Genomic DNA, 16,833 nt, shown 5'->3' with positions numbered 1-16,833 from the left:
TTTTAAGAGGATATGTGGTTTCATTCACATTGTTATATGCTTGTATAAAAGTTTGTGTTTCTTATTGTGTTTGTTGCATTCCGATTATATGTATTAGTTCCTCAATTTCTTAAAAAATGAGATGAAACAACCAGGTCCTCAGTCCATACAATGAACTGTGAAAGTGGTTGATCCTCAAACAAAACCGAGAACCAGGAAAAGCCTGAGTGGTGAAGATGACACCATTTTCCTCTGCTGGTTGCCTGCTCAAGACCTGGGCAGACTGCACCAGATTAGCAGCTGTTTCTCCTGCTGCTTTTCCTGTTTTCATCTTTGCAGGGCCTATATAGCTAAGGTGGGTCTTGGCAGTGCTTCTCCTCCCAACATGCTTTCCTTGTCCTGCCCCTACAGCAAGGGAGTTATTCAAACAAGCAGACACATGCACTCTGCTTGCTTATCCTCCACAACCAGCCCAAAAGAAGAAGTTCATATGTAGAGCAGCAGCAGCAGGAGACTGGCTCCAACTATCAGAAACCATCCCACATCTTTGACTGGAAGGCGCTGTGGGTAAATGGGTGTTAGGTAGTTTGCCTGTTCTGGATGGGGTTGCACCGCCTCTAGTTTGCTACCAAGCCAGGTTAAAGCACCTGTCATTAACGTATGGAGCCTTAAGCAACTTGGGAACCATTTACCTGAGAGAACCTTTCCTCTTATATATAGACCTATCTGATTACTAAGACGTTTAGAAGAGGCCCCACTAGCTGTGCCATAAGCGAGAGAACTCAACTGTGTGGCACAAAGAAATGGGCCTTCTCATCATTACTATTTTACTGTTTGATGTTTTATCGTGTTTTTAATATTCTGTTGGGAGCCGCCCAGAGATGGATGGGGTAAAAATATATTATTATTATTATTATTATTATTATTATTATTATTATTATTATTTCGCAGAAACATTTGGATACAATCACTATAAGGAGGAAGGAAAGGTCACACTGGGGGAAGTGGTGTTTGTCTGTGGAAGAGGACATACAATCTGATAAGCTAGAAATCACAAAAGAGGAAGGCTTCTCTACCAAATCATTGTGGGTGAAGATAGTATAGATGTAAATATTGTTGAAGCTATCCTATTCAATATATATATGTAAATGGACAATGGCTAAGAAAATCCAACATGGCCACATTTGATAATGAGGGGATTGGTAAAAAGAAAAAGAAAAAGAAAAATATATATTGTGATCCTCGGATGAAAGGTGGTATAGAAAATTTGTTGTTATCATGATTATTTAGTTGAAAAGGAAAGTCAAGAGGGTTGGATTTCTCCAAAATCCTTATGAGTTATTTAAAACCACAAAATTAGATACCACAGATCAAGAAAAGATATGACCAAGGCTAATAGGGTGCCTGTGCCATTAATGAGCAACATAAAAGAAGCCATTAGAGACAAGAAAACTTCCTTTAGAAAATGGAAGTCTTGTTGAAATGTGGACATGAACAGGAACACAATTTTTGGCAAAATAAATACAAACAGACAATAAGGGATGCCGAAAGATAATTAAGGAGCACATTGCTAAAAACATGAAAACCACGAACCAAGAAATATTTAAATACATTAGTATCAAGAGACCAGCTAGGAAGGCAGTTGGACCTTTGGATGACAATAGAGTTAAAGGTGTATTGAAGTAGGATAAGGAGATTGTGGAGAGGATAAATGAATTATATGCATCTATCTTCACCGTGGAAGATATAGGGCAGATCCCTGTGCTGAAATTAACTTTCACAGTGTGAGGAACTGCGGCAAATAGTGGAGATAAAAGACTAAGTTTGAGGTATTATTGACAAAAAAATTAAAAATGACAGGTTGCCAGATCTGGATGGCTGCCACCCAAAAGTTCTTAAAGAACTCAAATGTGAAATCACTGATCCACTACCAAAAAGCCAGAGAAAAGCATTGTCAAAGACAAAATTACCAAGCATAGTGGAACCAGTGGGGCTTCTATAAGGGTAAGTCCTGTCTCTCTAACCTGTAATTTTTTTTAAGAGTGTGAACAGGCATATGATAGAGGTGATCCAGCTGACATGTATTTTGACTTTTAAAAAGCTTTTGATGCAAGATCACACCAGTCATGGAATAAGAGAAGTCCTCTGGTTAAGAAACAGGAAACAAAGTAGGAATAAATGGACAGTTCTCACAATGAAGAGATGTAGAACGTGGGGTCCCTCAAGGATCAATATTGGGACCTGTCCTTTTTAACTTGTTCATAAATCATTTAGTTAGGGGTACGCAGTGAGGCAGTCAAGTTTGCTCATGATATGAAATTGTTCCGGGTGGCAATAACAAAAAGGAGCTGTGAAGGATCTCTTGAAACTGAGTTGAATGGGCAATAAAATGCCAAATGCAATTCAATGTATGCAAGTGAAAAGTGATGCATGTAGGGGCAAAAAGAATATCAATTTCACATATATGCTCATAGGGTCTGAAGTGGCAGTGACTGACCAGGAGTGAGACCTTTGGGTTGTAGTGGATAGCTTTCTGAAGTTGTTTACTCTGCTTCTTAGCTAGCTGTGAGAAGTGAAGGTGAAAGATAATGAGTGCCCTAAAGGATAGAGGGTTTTTTTTAAAAAAAATAAAAAATATTCCTGTATTCCATACCTGCAAGTTAAAGAGATCTTGGATAACTTAGGCAAACAAAAGCAGATGATGTTACAGCAACCATATCTCTAGTTACCAAAAATTAAGACTATCTCTAGCACCATATAGATCTTACAAGCTTCTAAAAAGAGTGAAAATAGATCAAGCAACTCAGCAAAATTCACAATAAACCAAGCCCAGCTGCTAAATTCAAAGTGTTCACCCCTTCCAATTTCTTTATATATATTATCAGCATGAAATCAAAATCTTTGCCATTCTAATGAACAATGAATATTTAAAATGTTTTAAATAGCACAGCTTCAAAACCGTTCAGAATAGCTGCATAGTAAGGCCCAAAATACCTCTTAACTTCTTGATGAAGAGCAAAGCTCTATGCAACAGCAGCCCATTTTGTTGCTTACCAATGGAAACTTACACTGGCAAACTAGATTTTAAAAGAATAACCTTTTCTTAGCCCTACTTCCAGATTGGCATACTTCTCTAATATGCAAGTGTGATGCTATACATACAACAGAAATTTAAGGAAGGAGTAAGGACTTGTTTTAATTGCGCAAACAGTCTCCATTATTTCTATCATCCCATATATAAATTATGTAACTTAATGAAGCTTGACCAAAGTCAAGCGGCTACATGTTTGCATACAAAAGTCAAAAGGTGCATTAAGTAGAATTCCTAACTTATGAAGAAAACATGGAACTCAGAATGAACATGCAAGAACGGATTATTTACCCTGGAACCCAGCCAGTGGCTTCAGTTATATGCATCTGTGTGACCATGGCTGATGCTGTGGTGTAGGGACACCCAATGAGAACACTTCCTGAATTGGTCAGTCTTTGTGGTGTGCTTATAATCTATGGAAATTAGAGAAAGAACAAATTAAACTCTGCAAAGCAAACCTGAACAGAGAAACAGTAAAATACATCTTATATGGAGCTTAAACCAGAATACAGTGGTACCTAAGGTTACAGGCGCTTCAGGTTACAGACTCCGCTAACCCAGAAATAGTACCTCAGGTTAAGAACTTTGCTTCAGGATGAGAACAGAAGTCGTGCTCCGGTGCCACGGCGGCAGTGGAAGGCCCCATTAGCTAAAGTGGTACCTCAGGTTAAGAACAGTTTCATGTTAAGAACGGACCTCCAGAACGAATTAAGTTCTTAACCTGAGGTACCACTGTATCAGTATATATCCTCAAAAATACACAATGAAAGTGTGGAAGTGTACAATTTTCAGACTTGGGACTGTGCTAAGAGATTAATGATGCTGGGATAAACTCTTAATATTTAGAATCAGAGTTGGAAGAGATCTAAAAAATCATGTTGAGGAATAAAGCCTCTCCAAGGCAATCTATTCCACTGTCAAACAGAACATACCAGCAAGAGGATACTCCTAATTTTTAGCCTAAATCCTTTTGATACAATTGATTTGGGTACTGCCCTCTGTAAAACAAATTACAATATCATGCATGTGTGAGTCATTCAAATATGGTCATTGTATCGCCTTTCAGTGTTTCCTCACAGGACATGGTCTCCAGCTCTTTCACTCTTGTCACTCTCCTCTGGACATGTTCTAGTTTGTCATTATCCTTCTTAAACTGACATTTCAAGAATACAGAGTGGTACCATTACTTCCAATGACCTGGATGCTATATGTCTGTTGATGCAACCTAGAATTGCATTAGTCCCGTTAGCTGCTGCACTGCACTGCTGACTTATTTCATAGTTTAAACAGGAAGTCTACATTTTCCATGCATCTCTCTATTCCATATCAAATGGTCTATAAACACAGCATGAGTTTTCAGTGTTGGCTACACCCTTAAGAAACTTTTGCAACAAGGTCAGCATGATGTCAGCCAGATGCTGTCCTATTGAGCGGCCACCTTCTCTTTGTTGAACTGCCAATCAAAACACACACAAATCCATGATAGTAGAAGATGCTCTGTCCTATTGACTTAGGAAACTGAATTCTTCTTAACCATAATATGGGTTGTAACAATATCTTTCTACTTCCCAAGAGTAAATGTTAAAATAAATGTTGCCAAGAAAATATTAAGAATATTAAAAATATTAAGAATGCAGTTCTTATTCACTTTACAGTGAATTAAAAATATATTTAAAAAAAATGTTAGTAGAAGAGTGCTTTACTTGAGTAGAAGGAATAATTTAGCAAGATCGAATGTGGAGGTGGTGGAGCAGAATCCTACCATCAGGCCCTAACCCCAACACATGTTCAATTCAAAATCTGTACAGAGTTCAGGTCCTCCACACCTGGCCTGAAATAGCTAAGCAGGGTTAGGTAAGACAGGAAGATAACAATTCACTTCCTTGCAATTTTCCTTAACGATGAAAACACAAAATTGTGTAATAACCTGATTTTTCTTTGTGAGCCTGTTCAAACAATGGTTGCCTCCCAGAGGCAAAGTATTGTCTAAACAAGCCAAATTTCAGAATGTAGAGTTCTTTCACATGAGTGGCGTTCACAGCATTTATGGGGGGGAAATATGTATACTGATGGTTTAAGATAAGGAGATTAGATCATTCTGTATGGCAACATATTTTCAACTGAGAAAAACAAAGAATATAAAACCACAAATGTAACAGAATTAGGCATGCATATAAACTTATGCTAAACTACAAGTAACCAAATGAAGCATATTTATGGGCCTGGCTGCATAAAAGTTTTTGTGGGGCCAGAGTTCAGCAGCAATCTTGAAAGATGAAAAATAAACAATGTTCAGCGATATGCCATTAGGTCTCATCTGAGTATCATCCACTTAGTTATTAACCTTGACATAGGCCTGTACAAACTGGAATTCTAGGATCTAAAAGCGCTTCAGTTTGAGACAGTTAAGGCTTAACAAATTCACTAATGCACAAAACAGTATGAAACTTATATGGTGCCCATCTTAACTTACATGCCATGAAAGTAGTAAATATATTCTGGTCTAATGTTGTAATCAAAACTCAAAGCAAAATTTTTAAGCAGCAAAACTCAAGCCTTCATCAGATTACACTTAAGTTTTGTTAGTTTGGCAGATCCCCCATGCCAAATGTCATTCTAATAGGGAGTACGTCCTTTTGATTTTAAGATGGCTAAACTTTTCAAGCTGAAACACAACATGCTTCAACTATGAAGCCACTTCTGCAGCTCTACAATACCGTGCAGAGTTGCAAATGTACACACCCTGGTCTTGCAGACACACATCTATGAATAGTTCAGAAATGAACATATTAACACACCCTTGCATTGGTATACTATACAGCTGTTGTCACAAATCATGCCCCTTTAAAACATGGCTCAGAAGTGCTAATAATATTTTAACAAAAAATTCTAGTGTTCATGCCTGCAAACAGCACACAAAGCTTTCCCATTTCAAGACTAAATATTATTGATTGAAATATTAAATATTTGGTATTACAGTACTAACTATACCATCACTACAGTCTGTGTGAAGCAATAGACTATAGACTAAGAATGCTACATTTTGTATTTTATTTGAATACAAGAATAGTGGTTAGTTTCTAGTTGCGGTATCTTTTAACTCTACTCTACTGCCATCTACTGTAAAAAATTTAAAAATGCAGACAATAGGGTTCATTGCTTGAAAGGGCTCACCCAAAAACCAGAACAAAAGTAGACAAAACCATTTTGAACATTTTGAGCCAGGCAATGCCAGCTTACTATAAAACCAGCGCAGATGTAACCCCTCCAAGCTTTTAACTGCGCTCAGAAGATTGGGAGCATGCCACTTACAAGCTCTCTTTCTCCCATGCTGGGCTATGATAATTTTAAATGAAAATAAGAGAGAAACTGGCACATGAGAAGTATACAAGTCCTCTGTAACTCAATGAAATATACTATTGGTGCCCAAAGAGGGTAGAAACACCCCTTACAACACATTTTGCTGCAGGCCTCAAAAATGACTGCACTATGGAGAAGAGGACGACGACTCCACAACTATTGGTGAATGACTGAGATAAGAAAGAGGCAGAGAAGTCACAAAGATGTACACATTATGTTGCAGGTCTCTTCCCTCTCCCTGCACCAGTTTCCTTGAACAGAACAGTCATCAATAAAGCAGCAGCTTTTTCATACTAATAGGATTCCCCAGATGCAAAATATATACCAAAACAGTCCAACAAGGGCATCTTGAGTTTTTATGCTTACAAAATGGGGAGAGGGTAACAGAAGCAGAGGATGGAAGTCTGAGTCTTAGACTAATTCCAAGTTAGGAAAGTAGATAGAAACTAACCTACAGTCCTACATTGATGCATCAGATAGGGCAGACCTAGCTAGTGGCGGGGGGGAGTATCTCATCAACAAAAAATGTAGTCTTGGCTTTCAGTTTCCCAAGCAAACAAAAAACAGTTGTGAAGATGGAAATCCAGCAGTGGTGTGGGGGCTATCCCTTACATGGCACTGAATATCTCATGTTGTGTTAGTGGTAGATAGATCAGTTAATGTGGCAGCCCAGTGTGTGGCATCTGTGAAAAGGCAAATTCAATGTTAGAGATCACTAGGAAAATGACTGAAAATAAGTCTATCAATGTCATATGCTTTCATATTAATCTATGCTGTCATACCACTTGAAATACTGTGTACAGTTCTGGGTGACATGCCTCAACCGTGTAGAACTAGAAATGGGCAACTAAGATGACCAAGGGCTGAAGCTAGACCCCTATCAAGAACTGCTATAATGTCTGGGCCTTTTTAGTTAAAAAAATGGTAAGTGAGGGGTGACATATTGGAGATGTGTAAGATTATGCATGGTGTGCAGAAAGTGGATGGGTAAGTTTTTCTCCTTATCACATAAGACTAGAACACAGGGTCTTCCAATGAAGCTGACTAATGCAAGGTGCTTCAGAAGTCCAGCATATCTGAAGGGATGAGACCTTCTCCCTCCTCTCCAGAAAGAGCAGTCTTTTGATACTGTACCAGAGTTCATAGTTTAATGCCACTAAATTTTAGGTGAATATGTATTGTTCAAAGACAAGATAGCTGCAGCTACCTTCAAAGTTTCCTATTATCGCGTAACATTTTAGGTTTTAAAACTGGCATTCAAGGTCACTAGTATAAAATTATATGCTGAAAACAAGATGTATCTTTCAGCAGAACTAGAAACTTTGAATATGTAACATGAAAGACCTATTTCCCCTCCGTTGCCCAGTAAGGGAACAACAATTAACAAACTGAACCTATTTAGTTTTGACATGGCCTAATGATTATTGGCTTGAGGTGGTGGTCTTTTACAATGGTGGCGTTAGTGTTACAGAACACACACCTTGCTAAACACCAAGACTGTATTGGCATCCTGTATATTTTGAAACTGCACCTGCTTACAGAGGCATTTCCTTGATATTTTGACCCAAGCCTTCTGTTTTAATGGGATTCTTTTATTATGTATTTTAATTGTGGATGTTTTTATTTTAATGCTGTGTGATTGGTTTTTATACATGTAAACAACTTAGAAGCCTATTTTGGTATTGATCTGTATATAAATTAAAAATAATTTCAACTTTTTCTCCTGCAATTTACCATTCAGGAATGCCTTTATTTGTTTTGGTAACCTAAATATCACTGTAAACTCAGGGCTAAGGTGACAAGTATTAAAAAAGCAGGATATAATTATTTTCTGCACCGTACTGCACATTCAGGAGCTATAAACTCCAAATTAGCTGCCAGTTGCAGCAGGACAACTCTTGCAGTTCACTACAAAGACAGGATCTGGATTAAGTGAAGTTCTTAACCAAATCCATCAAACTGTTTTGAGCCTCAGTCAAAGATGCACACACCTGAACAGCCAACCATAGTACATATTAGCTTATATCTTTTCTCCATGTCACACCACATGGTAAAAGCTACCAACTTGCACTTTTATGGGCTTTATTTGCTAAGAATGTCTGGTCTAAAAAATTGCCAATTCCATCTGCTAGGATGATTCACTGATTGAGGGAGTTGCTGTACATTCTTGGATAACAAAAGTAAATCTTGATTTGATGCCCGATCAGATCTTTAAGAATTATGGACAGCATGCATGATCACCACATTTTTTCTTTAAAATAAATGCTTAAGCATAGTAGCATATTTAGTCATTAACGTGATTTAGGTTAGATGACAAAGGACTATGAACTAAGGAGTATGACAATCAAACTGCAGAAAAGTTAAGTTGCCCAACAATAGTCAGAGTGGAAGTGACAGCATAAAATGCATTTAACATATTATTGCATAACAAACTTCAAATATTACCATGTTCCACTACGCAATGCAGTTTTATAGAGACAGGTGCTAAAAATTCTGCTAGTGACATGCTGGTTCTACTACCAAAAGATAAAATAATCTGGTAATAGACTGGAAATTGCAGGGGAGACATGGATCAATATTTTGTGCTATACAGAAAGAAGTGTTCAGTGGAATAAAAAAAGTCATGTGTATTATTTTTTTGCTCTTGCTTCTACAAGTAGAACTAAACCAATTAACTTTATTTGTTAAAAGCCAGATTTTTGCCAAGAATCAAGCATACAATGGACATTTGTTTACACTAAGCAAGGAAACTATTGCAAGGGAGTAGCAGGAAATATTGTGTAACTGTTTCTCAGTTTAACCACTAAGTGCGACTGCACAACAAGCTCAGTATCATTCCAGAACATCAGCAGAACTGCATTTATTAATAGCAGTCATACCAGTGCTTTCAAAATAGTGTTTCAACATGGCATGCCTAGAAATCAATGTTTCATTAAGCACCAATTATGATGTTCTCTATTCAGAATCCTAAACTTTTACTAGCAACTAATGCTTACAAATAGTTTTTTTTTAAAAAATAAACCAAACATTATTCATAATAAATAGTACTGGTACGCTGTCAGTTGGAAAGGAAATCTGGCATGAGTTTCTACAGTGCAATGCTGTGAAAGAAAAACAGTACTTACCATTTGGGGCTCAACATTCACATTTATTGGTGCAAATGTTTTTGGCAAACTCTTAGATGGTGAGTTGATGGTATACACTGGTAGTGCAATTATGGAAATATTTTCTAAAAAAGGAAAACCATCAGTATTATTTCTACAGAGAAAACAGTATGGCTATGGAAACAATTTTGCCATGTAAGCATGCCAGTAAAAATGCTGTTAAGGAAACAGACACATTGCAAGAAATGAGAAAGGCATTGTGTATTTTTAATTTAAATCCCAGTTTTCCTTCGAGGAGTACAGAAAGTAAATTTACCCTCACAACTCTGTGAGGCAGGTGAGGAAGATATAGGGACTTGCCCTAGACCACCTAGTGAGCTTTGCAGCTGAGCAGAGGGGCAATTGTTTTCACACATTCAAACTCAACGTTAGCTATTGATTCATAACACTGGTTCAAAAAAACCCAAAGACAATGAGCACTGCCTCATGGAACTCAGTGGCTCTAGAAATGTGAAGTAGCATGTTCCTAACATGACTACCATTTTCTAAGCAATGAACAAAGACTAAAAGATTAAGCAACCCCTGTCTGCAGGCTCACAATCTAATTGAAATGCATCGTGAGGGAAGAGGAAAACAAACATAAGAAAAGGGTTCTTTCTGGCAGTGATAGGTGGTGCTTATATTCTTCATTTGTTGCAGACCACCTGAGACAGGAGTATACTCATGCATTCATAATTGTTGGGAGATTCCACTCATGCCAGCTCCATCTGTTCTGGCAGACCTTTGGTTCAGTCCCTTTTGTTTGAGAAGACAAGGGCCAGGAGATTCACATTATCTGAACATAATTTCTTTTCCTCCCATTCAAGACATAAAGGCATAGAGGAACAGGCACAACTTTAGGAAACCTCTGCATTTGAAAACTTAAAGATTCTTATTATTTTTGAAGATCTCGCATAGAACAATAATCACTGCATTTCACATCTTATCCATTCAAAGCAAATACCCTAATGAAAAGTAAAGGTAGACTTCCCTTTCAAAGGAGAGCATTAAGGGTGCCCAGTACCAAAGTTTTACCTATAATCAGGGCACAGTTACTTTCACACTTATGGGAGCAAAACAATGTTGTTTCAGCAAGAGGCAAGCTTATACAACATAAACAATTTCAGTACAAACCATACCTTCCCCAAAACCCAACTTATCTTGGCACAATCACCAATTATCTGACCAGGGCTGTGTATGTGCAACTTCAACAAGTAGACTGAAGAAATGAAGCACACCAATGCCCATCAGAACTTATGATTTGTCATCCAATTAGGAGAGACAATGTATACTGTATATATATTTCCTAGTTGGATTGGGAGGTGAGAAGTGATTTAAAAATATGAGCTATTTGGCTAACATACTGTGAAATTATTCCTCTGGAATATGACAGGAAGTCATAATGAAATGCAAAGAGCAATTTGGTGAGACGTTCTAATTTTAATTCTATTGATTGCTATCTGACCAGAATATATTTCTCCTGACCTTATTTTAACAGACCCTTCTTAGTTCCAGTATGGGGAAAAGGCAGGATATAAATATAATAACAATAATAGATCTCACTTGAAGTTTTACAGCAATTCTGCTCTGATTGCAATAGAATATTCAATGTTCTTTAGTCTTAGCAAAACATAACTAATGTATCATACTTGGAACTCTGCAAACCAGTCTGTTGACTAAGCGTGTGTAGCGTACAATATCTTTCTTGAAGACAGTTGCAGCAGTAGTTAAAAATTGGATCTGTTTACCTTTCACAGGCTTTCTATGCTTGTCCTTGTTACTTCACTATTTAGAAAGGGTATGTAATCCATTGTAGGAGACAGTTCCTTAGTTGTTGATTCTCTGTTCACTATTCTGATATGAGGTCAATTCTTTATTTAGGTTACCAGTCTTTTGCCATGAAATTACCAGAAGGTCATAAATTCAATATAACATGATCCCAGTATGTCAAGCAGAAGCACCTGGTTTAAGAGAAGTTTTATTGGTGAACACAAATGTCTTCAATAAATGCTGAAAGCCATGTTTTCTATAGAATGTTAAACCAACACCACACAAGGTATTATTATGAATAGATTTTCCATTTTACCCTAACGAAGGACACACACTCACCGGCCACTTTGCCTTTGAATCTAAGATTTATTTAATCAGTTGGTACAGGCCTCACTACAAACCTTCTGTAATAGGATTTGTAAGAGGAAAGTAATTGTATGCAGACATTATTCTGATATAAAATCTCATCCAAAATTTAGATCTAACAGTTCCTTAGTATCTAGATGTTCCTTGTGAGCTATAAAAGGAAGCTTTACTCCCTAGCCAGGCAGCAGTTAACTTGTAACATCAGACCATAGGGAAACAGAAAGTCATGGAAACACTATCACCTCCCAGAGCTATCTCCGGAAATCCTCATGAAGTATAGACAAGAAGCAGGCATGAAAAACAACAAGCACTGAAAGAATGAATAAAAGCAAAAAGTCAAAAAACTAAAGGGAGAAAAATCAATCTTGTGTCTTAAAGCCTACGTCAGAACTCCTGAAAGTGTACCAAAAAAGAGAGAGAAATGAGCATGGGATGAATAGTCTGATGAAGGATGCAGAAGGGGAGGAATCTGATTAAATGCAACTGTTTAAGGCATGCATACAGACCAGAGTAACTCAAAGGAATCACCCACTATATCTTTAAAAAGATGAGAGCCCTTTTTTTTTCAGTTTTCAGTTGTCTGAGAAACTAGTTCACAGAACAAGAACACAAACAGCATAATTTAATATATATATTTAAATTCTATTATGTTAGTAAATGATAATGACCTGCAGGGAAAACAAAAACACTTCTTCATCAAAAATAGTTTGTGTGTAAAAATAATAATAAAGACACATAGTACAATTACAATCTATGCCTAAAGGTTGTAGCATCAGAATGGAGGAGAGAATGCAGGGCTACCTGATCTGTCTGTATGAGAATTGGGGTGACCATACCCAGGACTTGTGCCCGTGGAGACAGGCAGCAGCTGTGCTGCGTAGCTTTTCCTTTCACCTCTCATGCACCTGATGAATTTTATAATATAAGTTCTTTTGTTAATAGTGTTTCATAGAAGGTGGCTGTTTTACTGATGATTTGTTAATTTTATTTTTATTTGTTAATTATTTAATATGATTTATGTTGTAATTGTGATGTTCTACTATGTTGCTATTTATTGTATGTAAGCCGCTTTGTGATGTGAGTGAAAAGTGGCAATGAAATAGAATGAATGAATGAATGATGAGGCTCTCCATCCACTTCTTCCCTTCCTAGAGTAAGGCTGGGAGGGAGGAGGACCTTGCTGCTGCCCAAGTAGCAGCAAAAGCAAAAAAGGAGAAAAGCTGACGCAGCTAAACTGGGGCATGCCACCATCACCATGAAGGAAAGATGAAGTAGCAGAGGCAGAAGGAGAGGAAGGCAATGGTGATACCATGCTATGTGATATGCCCTGAGCACCGTACCTCCTAGGAACAGCCCTGGAAGGATAGACTACGTTCTAGCAATAGAAGTTACAGCATACCAAAATTAAAATAAGAAACTATCCAAGTTTAAGGGCTCTTGACTACTGGCACAAACCTCTGATAAATTATCTTATTCATACACTCTACTTTACCTCATTTAACTGTTCCTCTATTATTTTCTTAAAGACAACCACCACCTCAGTTACTACCTTTCACAGGAATGTGCACCATTATTGATTTTACTCAAGTCCCTAAAATCAGACAGTCAACATTTTATTTGAGAAGCAGCACAATTCATGTGTGTTTTTAGGTTTTGAAGTCCAGATACAAAACTTTAAAAGGAGTATTAATCTGTTATAAATTATGTGATTTATAAATTATCTGATATTTTGATTAGAAATGCGGATCAAAAATATATCCTGAAAGTCAATGCATTTCTAATGAACAAAAGCAGTAATCCTAAACTTTTTAGTGATTTTAACAATATTAATTTTAAGTCAATAAATTAAGATTTATGCACCAACTACACAGAAGCCTCTAAGTGACTTATAGCAAACAATAGATAGATATATTTTGAAATATAAAGAATTCAGTTATAAAAACCACTGCAAACCCCCTTTCCTTTATAAACAATTGGAATAAAGGAAAAGCCACCAGGGCAAATGTCTAACAGTTTAACAGTGGAAGAAGTCTGCCTTAACTGCTAATCATAGTGGACAGTGAACATGACTCAATTAGCAGAATATGAACATGTGACCTTCTATAACAAGAAAGGTGGGAAGTTCTTTCGATATTTGGACTCCTTACACAGATGTTTAAACAAATAGAACACAGCCAACCATACCTCCCTCCCTCTTACTTGTTTGCACAGACCACATATTGATATATTATGGTTTAGTTTGTACTGTATTTCAGTTTAAAAAACTATTAATAAAGAAAGGAAAGTCACAATTCATATAATAACACACCAGTAAAATAACCAGGTGGGAGAATATGTTAACGCTGAAAACACTAAAAGCCATTACTACTGTTAGAATCAATAAAAATGGAGGGGGAGTTAAAGTATTCAACTGGTGGTAAAAAGATTGCAGTGTGTATGCCAGGTGAGCCCAAACGTGGGGCCCAGGGGGATGCCACTAAAAAGGCCTTCTCTATACTGCTTTTGGTGCCTGCCACAAATTGTTTTGTTATAACAAGTCTGCCAAGGCATCTGATTTAAGTAAGTTTTTAAATGACTAATTTGGGGTGAAGTCAACATAGCGCATTTCTGTTACCTGCTGGAACAATCTCCCCTCTCCTCCCACCACACACTATCCTGGGAGATCTTCCGGCCCTCCAGAGTGTGTTTGGGGGAGGCATACAGGAGAGGTAGTCTCACTGTGCTAGTTGAAGCCTCTGAACTGGCTTCCACTAACATTAATAGGGAAGTTGAATTCAGTCCTATATTTCATTTTTTAATTTTTATATGTAACTTGCTTTTAACGTTCATTTTTAATTGGCATTTTAATGAGTATTTCAGATTGCCTAATGCAAGCTGCTTAGAGGTCCTTTGCTCTAGCAAGTGATATATAGATTTTGTTAAATAAACACACTTTTAAAAAGCTAATTATTTTGCAAGCATTCTTATTTGTTTTTATAACCATCATAAATACTAAAGTTGTTGATATGGCTTTTGCTGCTCTAATGAAGTTAATACTTTTTAAATACTTAAACACTACTTCTCAATGTTTGACTCAATTCTTTTTAAACTGATCAAATATCCAAACTAATTTATCAAACTGAAATGGATACAAAATTACAATTAACTGCAAAGTTGTTTTAATTCAAAATGTTTTAATCATTCAATCATGCTTAAATTTAAGAAGGCCTACTTGCATATTCAAGCTTTGTATAAGAAAGGCATGCTCTTCTAAACAGAATGCATTGAAGATTTACTCAAATTTTACATGTATCAAGGATTATTTTCAGTGACTGGCACACTAAACCCATCTCCTATTAAAGCTCATTTCTTGTCAATAATGTAAAACAGCACAATATCAATTCCAGCCTAATAGTGCCACCCACACTGCCTTGGAATAAACTATAAGGCAACTGATGTGTTCATGAGCCAACAATATTCAGCCTAGGTCAGTGCTAATATTTTCGAAGCACAAATTAGCCAAGTCCACCAAACCAGTTAAAATTAAGATACTCAACGCCATCCACTAAATTGCTTCTTCCAAACCTCCTTTTAAACACACACTGTGTGCTGGCAGTGTTTTTACTATGCTCACTTTCCCTCAATGAAAAATCTTAAATTGCCAAATGTTTTATTCAATTTAAAATAAAAAAATTAAGGCATAACTATTTTGAGATGTTTTTACATAGTGCCATATCCAGCACTTTTTATTTACAATAACTGATTTAGCCCACATTATTAAGATGCAGATGACATATTCCAATTCTGAATCTCTAAGTGACAAACTATAGTAACTTCACCCCTCCCCCAGCATACTGCTCTTTTCCTGTGTAAACTTTCAGGAATGATTTATTGAGCACAATATGTTCAACTCTTAAAACTGCTACTGAAGGTAAAAAGTATCCAATGCATTAGGTAAAAATACTTACCCAGGAAGACAGAAACCAAAACGATATATTCCCTGGACTAAGGAAGCATGCCTTTTACTGCAGTACCAAGTCTCCAGTCTTTGTTACTATTCAGAGGAAACTTGAGATGGTGCCAGACATGAGCAGTCAAATGCAGAAGCACTCCATTTACAAGTGGATATCTAGAATAGCAAAAGGATGTTCTGATAAGATGTTCTCCTGTATAATATATATTAATTTCCCCAATAAACTTTCCAACTGCACAAAGATTTTTAATAACTTTCCTTGAAATAATATACTTTGGCTAAAATTCAAAGTAGTGACGCTAGCATGTGAGAAAGAACTGCATGTGCAGCAAGAGCTTACTTTGTTATGACTACTACAGCAATTCTCACTTTCCAAGAGGCAAGCAGTTTCTAAGTTGCACATGATGGTGCAGAAATATCAAGATGGTGCTCTCCTCTCTCATTCTCAATTAAACAAAAAAATACCACTATTTGAATAATTACTTTATGCCAGCAGTATAAATATTGTGTTCCATTTACTCAGATATCAGAACATTTTAATTTATAAAGAAAAGAATGCAGGAAAGATACCTTAAGCCACCTTGAACAAAGTTACTTGAAAGGAAGAATACAACAGGAAACTGCTGAATTACAACTCATCAAGAGCTTCACTGTTATCACTAATTGGACTAAATTGAGACAATGAATTCTGACCACATTGCATGCATTAATTGGCTTTCCAATGCCAGGATATGTTATGAGCAACTCTTTTCTAAATGACCACTGTTAATCACTGACTCTATACTTCTTACATTCCATCTACTTCTGACTTCACTGTTTAGATTTTTTAATAAAAAATATTTATCTACCATTTTATATTAAAAGTTATCCAAAGCAATTTATCAATAAAATAATAGAACTCAAAACTTTTAAAACTGAAGTATCCACAGTAGATAAATGATGGGATGTGCCAGACCAATACTAGTGGTCAGGGAAGACCTGGTGAAGAGTTATGTTTCTAACATATGCCAAAACCTTAGTAAGGTCCATGCATAACTAATTTCCAAGGGGAAGCAGTTCCCCCACAAGCCATGTGCATATGTAACTGTGACTCATGATAACATTTATGCATCTGATTATGTGAGCTGCAGCTTACAGTATAATATATTTGTTAGCCTTTAATGTGCAAAAAG

At 36.7% G+C, this 16,833-nt stretch overlaps 1 protein-coding gene across 5 annotated transcripts in view; it reads right to left on the bottom strand.

The window, feature by feature from the left end:
- The window catches only part of TFDP2 (transcription factor Dp-2), a 35,715-nt gene that overhangs the window by 15,506 nt on the left and 3,376 nt on the right, over positions 1 to 16,833 (bottom strand). For 3 of the 5 annotated variants that reach the window (XM_081008236.1, XM_081008239.1, XM_081008238.1), the window contains 4 exons: positions 15,657 to 15,817; positions 11,322 to 11,534; positions 9,556 to 9,659; positions 3,362 to 3,483 (listed from right to left, as the gene is read on the bottom strand). In XM_081008236.1, coding sequence (XP_080864362.1) covers positions 3,362 to 3,483; positions 9,556 to 9,558 — 125 coding nt within the window. In that variant the 5' untranslated portion in view covers positions 9,559 to 9,659; positions 11,322 to 11,534; positions 15,657 to 15,817. The remainder of the gene's footprint in view (positions 1 to 3,361; positions 3,484 to 9,555; positions 9,660 to 11,321; positions 11,535 to 15,656; positions 15,818 to 16,833) is intronic. The other 2 variants (XM_081008237.1, XM_081008240.1) reach the window with 2 other exon arrangements.

The sequence above is a fragment of the Podarcis pityusensis genome, assembly GCF_964106645.2.
Source record: "Podarcis pityusensis genome assembly, chromosome: 5".
Lineage (NCBI taxonomy): Eukaryota > Metazoa > Chordata > Lepidosauria > Squamata > Lacertidae > Podarcis > Podarcis pityusensis.
The sequence above is the reverse complement of the archived record's forward strand: the minus strand, read 5'-3'. Positions and strand labels throughout refer to the sequence as shown.